Consider the following 13,662-nt stretch of genomic DNA (forward strand, 5'->3'; position numbering starts at 1 on the left):
TCCTCACTACCTAGGTCATCCAATCAATTGGTGCATCCAATCACCAACACTCGTCCAATCATCCTACTCGTCTAATCATCGATAGCGTTATCAACGTACCGTAATCATCACAAGATCGTATTGGACCGGTTTAATTACCGGTTTATGGGTACTTACCGTCTGAAACCGGTACCCCTCAATACGCCCCCTCAAATGCGAACACGCGTTGACTCCTAGCGCCGTCGTAAGGTCCTTGTGACGTGGCCCCGGAAGCGTCTTCGTCATGATGTCCGCCAGCGTCACAGAGGTCTCGCAGTACTCCAGCTTGACCTCACCGCGCTTGACCTCATCACGAATGTGATGGTACTTGATGTCGATGTGCTTGGCCCGACCATGGTTCACTGGGCTCTTGGTCATCTTGATGCATGACTGGTTGTCTTCGAGGATCTTGAGCTCTGGTCCCGATTTCCCTGCTGTCGTCAAAATCTCGCAAAGTAGGCGGTGAACCCACTTGGCTTCTTGAATAGCTAAACTTAGCGCGATGTTTTCTGCCTCGCTTGTTGACAGCGACACACTTGACTGCTTTTTGCTCCCCCAACTCACGGGTGCGCTCATCAAAAGAAGCGTGTAGCCCGAAGTTGACTTGCGATCGGAGTGGCCACCAGCTCAATCTGCGTCAGAGTACCCGCGGAAATCCACTTTGTCACCAGGCTTGAAGCAGATTCCATGCGACTTAGTTTCTTGTAGATAGCGAAAGATGCGCTTCACAGCAGCCCAGTGCTCGACTTGTGGGTTCTCCATGAAGCGAGAAACGTATCCCACGGCAAAGGCAATGTCCGGTTGTGTCGCGGTCATCAAGTGCATGAGTGCGCCTACAGCCTCGCGGAACGGAGCGTTCACCTTGGTCGATGCACTGCTTGGGACTAGTCGAAAGCTCAAATCAGCTGGACTCATCACCACCTTGCACTCATCCATACCAAAACGCTTAAGGATGTCGTCGACATATCGGCGCTGGCACATCGTCACGCTCCCGTCAGCGTTGTACACCATATCGATTTTCAGTACGAGCGCACACTTGTCACTGTCGGTCATCTCGAAGCGCTTCTTTAGATCGCTTATGGTGGTTGCAATTAGCTCGGCCGAGCTACCAGTCACCAAAACGACGTCTACGTGTACCAGCAGAAGCACACAGTGACCATCCAAAGTCTTGATGTAGAGACACGGGTCGTATGCTGAAACTTAAAAGCCGATGGAGCACACGTAGTCGTCGAAGGTCTAGTTCCACACGCGCGATACTTGCTTGAGACCGTAGATCGCCTTCACCAGCTCCAGGCAGTCGAACTCATCATCAATTTTGACACCTTCTGGCACCATGTAGAAAATCACCTCCTCCATTATGCCATACAGGAATGTTGTCACCACGTCCAGCTGGTCCAGGGGTCAGCCGAGGTACACAACCAAAGCAATGATCATGCGCAGAGTCACATACTTCACCACGGGCGAGAACGTTTCCGTGTAGTCAATGCCATACTTCAGCTTGAAGCCTTTCGCCACAAGGCGCGCCTTGTACTTCTCGATTGAACCATTCGCTTTGCGTTTGATCTTAAACACCCACTTCGTACCGATGGCCCGTTGACCGCTCGGTAACTTGGCAGCTCGAACCACACCGCGAAGTCGCATCGACTTAAGTTCGGCACGGATGGCCTTGCGCCAATGCACTTGATCAGGCCCATTCACCGCTTCTTGGAACGTTGCTGGCTCAGCTAAAACACCAGCTACCACTACGTTGACACATGCTGGCCAAAATACAGGCGGAGTTGCGTCATTGTCGTCTTGATCCTCGACGTCTTCTTCTTCTTCATTGGCCACATCACAGCCAGTTCGCACACCTGGTCGGCGCTTTGTTTGACGCTCAAACGAGGTTTCTAGAGCTCTAGCTTCTTCCAAACCGGCAGCCTGCTGTGCAGCGCGCGATCTCTTAGTCATGCTGTGAACGTTACTTGTGCGGGACTTGCGTTTCCCCGCCTGCTTGAATTCCGTTGGTCCCGCGGTTTCGGTATCGTTGATGATGAGATAGTCGAGGTCTAAATCAGAATCTGCGTCGTCGTCGCTTGGGCTAGCCGTCGAAAACCCAAAGTTTGATTCGTCGAAATTGACATTGCGACTGATCACCGCCTACCCCGCCTCGATGTCATAAACTCGATACGCCTTTGACACTTCTTCATAGCCCATGAACAACCCTTCTCGAGCCTTGGGATCCCACTTGAGTCTCTTTTCCCTCGGCGTTAAAAAGTACGTCCGGCAAACAAACACACGCATGTGCTTCACACTTGGCTTGGACTTGTACGCGATCTCAAATGGAGTCTTGTTTTCGATCTTGGGTGACGGTAGGCGGTTCTTAGCGTAGATAGCGGCCATCGCCGCTTCGCCCCAGAAACACTTCTCCAACTTGCATGGTGCAACATGCTGCGACCAATCGTGACGATAGTCCTGATAGCTCGTTCTGCAGTGCCGTTCGTCAGGTGCGCATACGGAACTGTGGTCTGCTGTTCGATGCCTCGATCTTCGTAGAACACCTTGAGTGCGTTTGTCGCGAACTCACGAGTTCCGTCATGGCGTACGAACTTGACCCACTTGCCGAATTGCGTCTGTATCTTCGTGGTATAGCTCTTGAGGCATTCTTCAGCGTCCGGCTTGGCTCGTAAGCAGAACCCTTCATGCATTCACTGGCTTCGTCAACGATGAGCAGCAAGTACTTGCTCCCACCCAACGATTCTTCTTCCATGGTGCCGCAGATGTCGAAATGAAGCAACTCAAACGTGTCGTAGCTGCGTTTGTCGCGGTTACTGGGGAACGGCTTCTGGACCATTTTCCCTCGCTGACACCCGCGGCAGACACTTTCCCCACTTGACTTCAAAGGTGCCTTGGCATCCTTGATCATGCCGTTGTTGACCATCTTGCGTAGCACGTCGATAGGAGCATGGCCCATGCGCGCGTGCAAGTCTACGCTCGACTTCGAAGTCACTGCGCTTACCGAGCATAGTGCTGTGCGCAGCCAGTAAAGACCGCCCACGAGATCTGCTGTAGCCACCACTTCCTTCGAATCCTTGCGCACAACGTGCATGGTTTCACCGTCGAACACCACTTGAAATTTGCCGCTTTTGTTGATCTGCGGCACCGGTAGCAAGTTCTTCTTCATCTTCGGCACGAAGAGCGTGTTGTTGATCTCGATCTCGCGCTCATCGCCGTTGGGCAGAACCACACGCTCGATGATGGTCCCCACGCCCTTAATAGCAACGTTAGAGCCATCAGCGACCTTCAGCTCGCCTTCATCTCGTTCGTTCAGCATGACAAACTTAATCTTGTCATTGCATACATGGTGTGTCGCACCGCTGTCGATTGCCCACAGCCCGGATATACTCTTGCCCGTCCAAACTCCACATTCCAACGAAACCGCAAACGCCACGCGATCATAGCCGTGGGCGTAGTCGTCGTTTCGCAACTGGACATTGTTGGCCCCGCGTCCACGACTGTTGCCGCCGCGTCGGCCTCCTCGATTCTCATCCATCTGCTTGGTCCAGCACTTCTTAATCACGTGCCCCAATTTCCCGCAGTAAGTAAACTGGCGAGACTCCCGCTCGGCACTGAACGCCTTCGCCGCGTCTTCAGTCTTGACCGCAGAGGTCTTCTCGCCTTATCGCTTGATATGCTCGTTCGTGAGCACCTTCACAACGTCTTGCGTCTTCAGCTCAGCAGTACTCATCTCTAGGTGTAGCACGACGTTCTCGTCGCTCTTGGGGAGACTGCGCAACAAGCAGATCGCAACGTCCTCGACCTCCATCTTGGCGCCGATGCTACTAAGCTTGGTGCTGATGTTGAGAACTTCATTGCAGTGATGCAACACGTTCGCGCCTTCAGACATCTCCATGCTGAAGAGCTGTCGCTTTAGGTAAATACGACTTGCCTTCTGCGATCCAACGTACGACGTCTTCAAGCGCGCCCACGCGGTCCACGCTTCCTCGCAGTTGTCGACCACGTGGTGGTAGTACGCATCCATGTGGAGCAGCATCAATCCGAACGCGAGGTTGCTCAACTTGACATACTCGTCCTTCGCACGAGGGTCCGTGAAGCTTGGAGTCGTCTCTCGGTTCACGACATGCCATACTGACTTGGTCAAACACACACCACGCATGTAGCGGCTAGTTGTCACTGTTGATCTTGTCGATTGAGACTTTAGTTGAAACGTCTTGCGCAGAGGACATGTTACCTGGGCTAATAACCTGATAGAGATCACGGGTTTTAGGCAACGTTGGCTTGTAAGGAGCGAAGGGAAGAGTCACCACTCGGGGAGTAGACCGAAGCCAAGACACTTGAGGGGAAGAAAAAAGATTTCGAAGTGGTTGATTTATCGGAGCTTACACTGTCCTCACTACCTAGGTCATCCAATCAATTGGTGCATCCAATCACCAACACTCGTCCAATCATCCTACTCGTCTAATCATCGATAGCGTAATCAACGTACCGTAATCATCGCGGGGTCGTGTTGGACCGGTTTGTCTACCGGTTTATGGGTACTTACCGTCTGAAACCGGTACCCCTCAATTAGGGGCGCAATTACCGGTATCCAATAGGTGATTACGTTTTAAAAAAAACTCACAACCCCTAATAGGGGTTGCTAATGTTCGCAGCAGCTAAAAATATTTTTTTAGCGACATTATGACTAAAACATTATTAGCCAATCAAACAGGTGGACTATTGCCCCCCCCTCGGTTGCTGTAGCAGCTAGTTAAATATTTTTTCCAAGATGCCGCATCCAAGCGCTCGTCAAGTCGCTTTGCGAAAGCTAAAGATTGTTCTTCAAGTCAGAGAGGAGGCAGCCAGACTTCGCTACTTGTATGACGATGAAGATTCACGTGAAGATGAGCTAGACATCCTGCATGCTGCTGCATACGAGCGAGTACTGGGCTCGCGATACTTTGACCGACTGTCATCGTACCGTCGTCGTAACAATTGTTGGAAACAATTGATCTACGATACTACAGAGCTAAATTCGACGGAGTTTTTGAACCACTTTCGGCTGGAGCGCGAGGCATTCTTCAGACTCGTCGCCCTGGTAAGAGACCACCCGGCTATGGTATCTTCGGGCAACTGCCCATTTCGCGGTGGACTGGAGATACACATGCTCGTGCTGTTGAAATGCCTCGGTGCATTTGGCAACGACAACACATGGTCAAAGCAGGCACAGTTTCTTGGTATCGGTGAAGGGGCTATCGGAGACTACCTGCAGCGTGCGTCGGACGCGTTTTGGACATAAGGCGCTAGCACAGTTGCGTTGCCAGACGAGCTTGAGCGTTGTCAAATCTCGCGACGCATATTCCGTAATTATGGGGTTGGGATTGGCATATGCTGTTGCGCCTTAAATTTAAGCCATCAAATAAAGGTGAAGCATACTATTCGAGAAAGGGATTTTACGCAGTAATTGCTCTTATCGTCTGCGATGATGTGGTCAGGGTACGTCAATTTGTTGTGGGATGGCCGGGGTCAGATCACGACAATAGAGTTTGGAGATATAGCCCACCAAACCAGAACCAGCAAGCTTTCTTCTGCAACAAAGAATACCTTCTTGGAGACTCAGCCTTCCAGGCTTCATGTGTGATGGTCCTCGCTTTAAAGAAGCCAGCAGGAGGAACGATGAATTATGCTCACGCCTATTTTAACAGCCAACTGGCTACTGCCAGGATTAAATCAGAGCATTGCATTGGGCTGCTTAATACGAGGTTTCAATATCTGAATGGCATTCGGTCTCAATTGGCTAAGCGGCGACACTTACGCAGAATCATTCGATATGTATGTTACACGTGCATTTTACACAATTGGCTCATTGCGCAACCAGTTCCTGAGGAGTGGGAAGATGACATCCAACGGTGCGGTGCGTCCTCGAACAATCTTGATGAGTTTGGCGAGTTGAACATGGCAATCGCTACTGACGCTGGAGGGGAGGAGCGATGCAACCAGCTTTTGGCGTACCTACTGGAGGTCCGGGGCCAAGCGGAGCAACATGGGCGAGTGGAAGAACCGCGTCGATTTCATCTTGAGGAACACCTTCAGCTTTAAGTTTTTTTCTCTCGAAGAAGAAGAGTCACCAGACGCTGAGTGCGTCAATGCTCCGCTTCTTCCTAGGGCTTCACCGTATTTGTATTAAGCTCGGGCCTCCGCTTCTTGCTCTTTCTTCTCCGATTGGTGCTGGCGGAACTGTAATTCCTGCCGCTGAATATTTATTTTTACCAACTCGATTTCTTTTTGCTGAACAAGTTGTGCTTCTTTTAGTGATACTAGCACTTAATGATCCACAAGAGACACTCGTTGGGGTTTCGGTTTTGTGGTAGCAATTGAGCGAAGCCCACTAACCGGGCGCTAACCCGATTGACGATTTATCTGCCTCGCGCACGAGATAGTACCCGTACCCGAAGGCGTAGCTGCTCCTGTATCAGAAGTAGATATTTCGCCCAGCGAACGAGAGCTACGCTCCGTTGCTCCTTGCGTCAGCTGACGGACGTCTTCCGAGTTTTGATGTCGTTACGCCGTCAGATGAGCTCTCACTGCCGTGATCACTGTAGGAAAATCCCTGGTCAGTGTTGAGGAGAAGAGGGTGCTTGAGTACTTGGGCTATCATCCATTATGGGATGCAGCTTATAGAAACTAGGACACCTGTGCAGGATGGCGGCTCGTAGGCCAGCTTCGTTCTCGACACCCTGGCCTGTGTTGCTCAGCCAGTCAGAGGCTACTCGAAAACTAGTTTCTAACCCTGATATCTTATTCATGACATCTTTGGGAGCACGAGCAGTCTTCACACCACTGGCCGATATGGCCTCTACGACTTCGCCCGCCAAAGTTTGCTTTGTTTTACCACTTTATCCTTCGCCGCCATATACCGATGGTAATTGTTGCCACCAGTTATCCACTTGATTAGCACGCCATGGCCTTTAAAGATCTTCAACAAAAAAAATTCTTATAGACCAGCGCAACTTTTCGTACTGTTTGCCAAATATTTTTTCATCCAATCAGGGACCTGAATAAAAAACTGATTAACAGTAGAGAAGTACATGTAGTTTTATCGGTATTTAGTTTTGGTTAAAAAAAACCGAGCCACCTTGACGCTGGACAAACAAAACACAGAGGAGGAGGTCTATTTTTGCGGGGTCACTTCTCGGACCCTCTGATGTACTTGGCTATGAGTTGACGCGTCCTTTTGCCTTTCCAGATCTTCTGAATGTTTGCTGCTTGTTTGTGCATTTCCTCCAGGCGCGATGCCTCCAGCTCGGCCAATTGTAAAATGGATCGACTCTGAAGACGACAGTTGTTGTATCCCAACGTGATCAGAACAGGTCCCTCCATCAACAGCATTGAATGAATTCCGTACATCTCAACGTGAACACTCAAAAGATTGGTCATCGCTGCAGGATCCCACACCTTGATGTACCCGTCATAACTGCTGGAAACCAGCAACCAAGAAGTTGTTGTCCACTGCAGTCCAGAGACTCTGCCTGCGTGTGCTTTGAAGCGCTTGTTCGAAGGTTTCTTCGTAATGACATTGACGATGGAGATCCACGACTTCATAAACCCACTTTCGGCCACAGCCAAGAAAAAACCTGATGAATCGAATGATGCTCGATGCGCGGGGAACTTGAAGTCGATGCGGTGCTCTAATATCTCTGGTTGTCCGGTCTTCTTGTCGGTGGTGCTGCTGCTGTAAAGTTTGATGAACGGTTTGTTGCGGAAAGCCAGAGCGAAGAGCATTGGAGCTTTTGGACTAACCGCTACGTGACAAACCACATCGCTGCCAAACAGATAAGTCTTCTTACAGGTGAAGGAAAGTGCGAGATCGTACAGCGCGACTTGATGCATCATGTCTGTCACTAGCAACATCTTCCCGTTGTTAACGAATTCTGCGGCATGGACATCTGCCACTACGTCGACAGATTGGACATCCACCAGCTGAAACGTGAGTGAATTCTTAATGGATGGCACCTTGCGCTTGGATATACCAAAATTGCTGCGGTTGCGTCGACGGTTGGTACTAGTTGGGACAGCTGCGTTGCTGTTGCCTCCATCAGTGCGTACAAGTGAGTAAAAGTACACTTTAGTCTGGTCTTCCCGCTGGATTGAAGCCGAGAATACTGCGACCCTTTCTGTTTGTGGTTCCCATGCAAGAGCTTCCATAGCCGTCGGAAGTGCCGGGAAAGCTTTAACTGGAGTGAGGGATTTCGCCTCGTACAAGTTGAGTGTGCTGCCGACGCATGTCAGCACCATACTTTTATCGCACAAGTGCATGGGAGACGTCGCCGAGTTACCAAGGGCTTTTGTTCCTATGCGCGATAGTTTCAAGACTGCGAGGGACACCCTGCAAGTGGGGGAGCTGACTGTTCCCTCTTCGTTTTCGCACGTGCAATAATACTCTCCAGTCACACGTTTCGTGAGTTTTAAGATTACGAGTGTGCATCGATTGATGCCAGATACGAATTCCTCCGTTTCAATTGGATGGCCATTGAAAAACCACTGAAACTTCTTCACGAATTTCGCGTTGACTCGAAGATCCAGAGACGCGTTCTCAGTGGCAGCTACAACAGGCGGCGGAAATGCAACAAGAAGAGGAGGACGTTCAACGGATGGATCAAGTCCCAAGGCAATTTTCTTCGCCAGTAGCCGAGCCTTCTTCGCATTCTCCTGAAATAGAAATTCCTTACGATGTTCTTCTTCTGCCTTTTGTAGAAGCGCTTGCTGTTCCAGTTGTCTACGATGCTCATCATCTTTTTCAGCTTCTTTGTCTTCTTGGATCCAATTCCCCGTCGGTGTGAGAAGTTTCCGGATAGCGATGAGATTTTGCACGAGTTGTTCGTCATCTTTGGCCTGCGTTTGCATGACTCGGACACTTTCCATTACACCTTCAATGCTCTCAGAAAACCCATAGAGAGAAACGACGTGAGCGAATATCTCAATCGCGACGGGAAGGTATTTCTGCGAGGTTAAATAGAATTGTCAGACTACAGTAGGTGTCTCAGTGCAGCATTTGAGGACACTAACATGACAAATAAGCCCCACATCCCCATGAGCTGCTCATTAAATACAAGCCACTTCAGTTGTTAGCTCAGTTGGACGGCAAACGCTGCAACCTTTAAGCTTTCGTACCAACTGCAAGTGCTCGTTGCAGCTTCTGTCTCGTGTGCTGGTGCGTGAATGCATCTAGAATCTGGTCGGCCATCTCTGTAGATTATTAAACAACTACGAACTTCAGATAAATACACCAGGAGGTCTTTGGCGTGGCTTTTTACCCTGTGCTCGTTCCTTGTTAAGAGGTGAAAAATCCTCACGAACTCCTGGCCCCGGTTTGGATTGACAGAAGTCAGGTGAGATAACACCACAGTTTTGGCACTTGATGAGTTTCTGGTTGTCATTGCTTTGTCGAAAGACGACAGCGTTGCGGGAGCCGCATGAGATGCAGAAGCTGCCCGCATCCTGGAGCTTCGTGGAAGGCTTCAGTGAAGCAGGGCGAAACTTTGGGGCACGGCATCGACTTCGCTGCATATTTACGTTTTGCTAGGATCTTTAAAAAGACTACGCGTCTTCCCAGTATAATATTGTAGTAATTTAAACGAGGCTTCCATTTTTAAACCATTAGAGAAAATACCATTCTATTCGAGAGCGAGCAGCGATGGATATAAACGTTCGCTTGTACAGCAGCACCGACGCGAAGAAGGGCACAACACCGACCAGACCCAAAACAAAAACTAGAGCGACCAATCGGGTTGTATAATAGTGTTTGCACTGCGTGATTCCTTTGCAGAGAATTAATCTGAAACTCGTGAGACGGAAAGAGAATGGCAACCGGCATCGACGAGGTGCCAGCGCAGCAGCTAGTACTTCCTGCTCAGGAGCTGTTGTTCTCGATGAACCCGCTTCAGCCAACCAACATACAATTCACTACTACGTAGTTTAAGTGAGCTTCGTCGCTGCACAGTCGCAATGTGAGACTCTCAGTGAGAGGCGTTGAAGGTAATCGGTATCAGACCAAAGAATCTATGAATAACCAATAAATTGGTTTGAAATACAAAATTATCATAAAAGACCATTCCGTGGCAACACGCAAAATGTCCAACGAGGCGAAGCCATTGACACCACTCTTGACACTCGCTGTAGCAAAAGCTGGCACGAGTGAGGAAGAGCAGCAGACGCAGTCCATGATGTACGCGGCTCGTATGACTTACCTGGACAACTCCGAACAGAGATCACCTGATCCCATGTTCCTCACACGCAAACAAGCTCAAAAGATGGCCCAGCAGCAACAGGAAGGCCTGAAGATGCCTCTCAGAAGGCTAGAGAAGATGAATACGGCCAGGACAGCCAACGGCTTTACCACCATAAGCTGGAAAAGGAGCAAAGCAGCGATGGCAGCACTGGAGAAACACAAGACGTGGAAGCCACGCTTCCAAGCGGGTTGTCATTTCTACGAGTGTGTTGAAACGGGAGAATGCCGAGTGCTCCCACAATGTAACTCAGCTCTTGTCCCTTCGGCTGAAAACGAGAGCGAAGCTGACAGCGACGACGATGACCCTCCGTTCCCAGATAGCTTTGCATTTCTAAATGATCCTCGCAAATAGACTGCATGCTCTCTGTAACTTGCACTCTTACTATGTGTTAGTAGACTTTCGTGACCTCCGAGAAAGCCATGTCTTCTTGTCCATCGTCGTCCTTCTGACTGTACTCGTCAGCCAGCATATCGTGCAGCTTCTGGGTCTCGTCTTTCGACATCTATTATGTCAGAACACACAAATGTTAGTTGTCCTACAACATAGAGACGAATCTCCTCCCAGGTTTGACACGCTCATACCTTATATGGAGAGTAGGCCTCGCTCGAGAAACGGCCGCTCTCCACGTCGTCACGATAATTCTCCAGGCCGATGCGGATCTGTTCGCCAACGTCAGCGTATCGCTTGCAAAACTTGGGGACGAACTGAGCGTGATGCGGATGCTGGAGCATCCCCAGGAGATCATGAAAGACCAGCACTTGGCCATCCGTCTCGGGACCAGCACCGATACCGATCGTCGGAATCTTCAGCAGCTCCGTCACAGCCTTGGAAACGGCCGATGGGATACACTCCAGCACAACAGCAAAGGCACCAGCCTTCTGCACAGCCAAAGCGTCTTCGATGATCATTCGAGCTTGAGCAGCTACACAGGGAGAGAATCAAAAGCCGAATATACCGTTAGTGAACAGACCTATATTCGGTTATATAGAGCTTGAAATGCCTGGACGAGCTCACCCGTGCGGCCCTGGGCGCGGAACCCTCCCAGAACACTTATGTGCTGTGGCCGAAGCCCAATGTGTCCCATCACGGCAATGCCTCCATCAACGATCGTTTTAACTGTGGCGCAACAGACCTCGGTTAACCTCAAAGACACTGTACACACCACGGACCAAAGCGTATTTTGTACTTGTTTCAGCACGTTCTTTGCCTCCCTCGATCTTCACGCAATCCGCTCCTCCTTCCTGTTATTATACAGCAATAAAACGTCACCACCACCCTTCTAGCATCAATTTAATGTCGACGAGTGCAGTCTCTTCCTTCATCAGACGCTGGGCATTCTTCAACGCTTCAAACGACGTTCCTTCACACGTGCCGAACGGCATATCTGTGATTACGAGTGGGCGGGTGGCGCCACTATCATTAAATACATTTCACGTAACTCGATTCAATATCTCTCAAAAGCTGCCAATATCTAAGCTACCCACCGCTTGACAGCCTGCGTGTGGTGGATCATATCGTCCAAAGTCACCGGCAATGTTGTATCCATTCCCTATCAGTAGCAAACTCAGCGTCAGTGAGAGTCATATCCCCGACTACCCTGTTGTTCGTACCAGTTCCACCATTCCCAGAGAATCTCCAACCAGCAGAATGTCAAAGCCCGCTAGATCCACGTGCACTGCCGACGGGTAGTCGTAGGCCGTGACCATCGTGATTGGTTTCTTCTTGCGCTTGAAGATGCCAATATCAAGTGTTGAAACCTTGCGCCGTTCCAGCAGCTTGAGGGTGCGCGCAGACGACTCGGCGTTGTAGGTTGGAGAGGACGAAGAGGAAGAATCAGTGCTGAAATGCTTGGTGGAGGAAGCGGCGGGGTAGTTACGGCGCAGAGCTGCGGGTCGGCAGATAGCGGCGGTCACGGAGCGCATCATTTTCGTAACTTGTTGACGGATACATGTAGGGTGGGTTTCGGCGTAAGTACGGATACGGTACTAATTTAGCAAAAAGTACCGGTATAGTAAAAAAAAACTCGTTGAATAGCTGCCGACCCTTGTAGGGGTCAGTACATGTAGTCAATGTCGGCAGCAGCTATATATTTCAAATATTTATGAATGAAAAAATAAAGAAATATTTAATACTATTGTTGGGACAGGCAAGCAATAAAAGAATGGCCCAAAGTGCAGCTGAGAGAGACGACGACTGCTTCATGCACATCATAAAAATAGACCACGAGCTGTTGCAGCATGTATAGCCAAGACAAGTGGGTTCAAGCGAAATCAACTAGAATTGCACTTGCTGAGAGTATTCTGGATAAGATGGCGTTGACGAGTGACGAGCTGGAGATATCTGTTGGAATGCATATCGTCGATGTGGCAGTTGAAGGTATTGAAAGTCAACGGCTGAGAATATTTAGCGGCTACAAGACCCTGCGTATCAGCGATAAGCGTAGTAGTCCTGCTGACAGTATAGTGAAGGAACTGTAGTGGAGTGGCTCTCGCAAAACTTACGATCCATTCTCACACACCGTGCCCCGGACTACGGACTGACAGAGGGGGCCCTCTGATAACCGTGGGATTGCTGAGGGCTCACCTTGTGTACCCATCGATGGGGCTGGTTACACTCCTCTGGTGGACTTGAAGGGAAGCTTGACTTGGTTTGGTTCCGTCTTGGCGGGACGCAGGATGTTTGCGTAGCGTGGAAACTGTAACGGGGTACGTAGCACTAAGTGTACCCTGGTTACATGAAGTGTGACACTTCACACTTCAGGAGTATGACATGTCATACTCCGGGATATTTGGTACAAGGTACCAAGGTCATTCAAAACCAACCATTGGTTAAATGACATTGCATTTCTATAGGTAACTGATAGTTTGTATTAACCACAAACTTAACCTACCTATAAATATACTCAGTTTACAATCTACCTTATTTAGGTCACTTCGCTCTCTTTAATTAAAGAGGGGACCTGTGAACTGCCGTTCACTGAGAGTTTGTATACTCTCGGAAGATAACTTCCTCTAGCGCAAGGTGCTGTGTGACCCCGTCACACTTGGTAGCACTTGTAGTCAATCCACGCCATCGCGGGTAGACTACCTGAACCTCCGAAGTTCGTTGCCATGGATAGGAACGACTTCTCCCATATGAACGACTCTCAGTTCGAGTCGGTTCGGAAGATGGCAGGCATCTTCGGGATGGAGGCCCTGCAGAGCCTGATGGTATCAACACCGGCTGAGCAGCTCGAGCGCGTCAATGCATTCGACGCGTACGAGCAGGGCCTCATCGCGCATGTGCGGGTAGAACCTGCAGGCTCCGGCGGCGGGAGCAATCCCGCCTCACCCGAAGCCATACGGCTGAAGGTAAAGCCGTATGAAGGGAAGGAAGGCGA

At 50.0% G+C, this 13,662-nt stretch overlaps 4 protein-coding genes across 4 annotated transcripts; 2 read left to right on the plus strand and 2 right to left on the minus strand.

Moving 5' to 3' along the window:
* Window positions 1-4,783: 4,783 nt before the first annotated feature.
* On the plus strand, window positions 4,784-6,093 carry PITG_08666 (uncharacterized protein; the record flags this gene model as incomplete). Its single annotated transcript, XM_002902705.1, has 2 exons — window positions 4,784-5,267; window positions 5,873-6,093. 2 exons carry the CDS (start codon window positions 4,784-4,786, stop codon window positions 6,091-6,093), a joined length of 705 nt encoding a protein of 234 aa, XP_002902751.1.
* Window positions 6,094-7,179: 1,086 nt separating this feature from the next.
* On the minus strand, window positions 7,180-9,561 carry PITG_08667 (uncharacterized protein; the record flags this gene model as incomplete). Its single annotated transcript, XM_002902706.1, has 4 exons — window positions 7,180-8,994; window positions 9,061-9,089; window positions 9,166-9,240; window positions 9,309-9,561. The coding sequence occupies 4 exons, from the start codon at window positions 9,559-9,561 to the stop codon at window positions 7,180-7,182; spliced, it is 2,172 nt and encodes a 723-aa protein (XP_002902752.1).
* Window positions 9,562-10,124: 563 nt separating this feature from the next.
* PITG_08668 (uncharacterized protein) lies at window positions 10,125-10,634 on the plus strand (the record flags this gene model as incomplete). Its single annotated transcript, XM_002902707.1, has 2 exons — window positions 10,125-10,511; window positions 10,560-10,634. 2 exons carry the CDS (start codon window positions 10,125-10,127, stop codon window positions 10,632-10,634), a joined length of 462 nt encoding a protein of 153 aa, XP_002902753.1.
* Window positions 10,635-10,671: 37 nt separating this feature from the next.
* Window positions 10,672-12,208, minus strand: PITG_08669 (3-methyl-2-oxobutanoate hydroxymethyltransferase; the record flags this gene model as incomplete). Its single annotated transcript, XM_002902708.1, has 6 exons — window positions 10,672-10,785; window positions 10,865-11,205; window positions 11,298-11,399; window positions 11,446-11,524; window positions 11,764-11,832; window positions 11,894-12,208. 6 exons carry the CDS (start codon window positions 12,206-12,208, stop codon window positions 10,672-10,674), a joined length of 1,020 nt encoding a protein of 339 aa, XP_002902754.1.
* Between the last annotated feature and the right edge of the window lie 1,454 nt (window positions 12,209-13,662).

Source organism: Phytophthora infestans, genomic scaffold (assembly GCF_000142945.1).
Source record: "Phytophthora infestans T30-4 supercont1.16 genomic scaffold, whole genome shotgun sequence".
Taxonomy (NCBI): domain Eukaryota; phylum Oomycota; class Peronosporomycetes; order Peronosporales; family Peronosporaceae; genus Phytophthora; species Phytophthora infestans.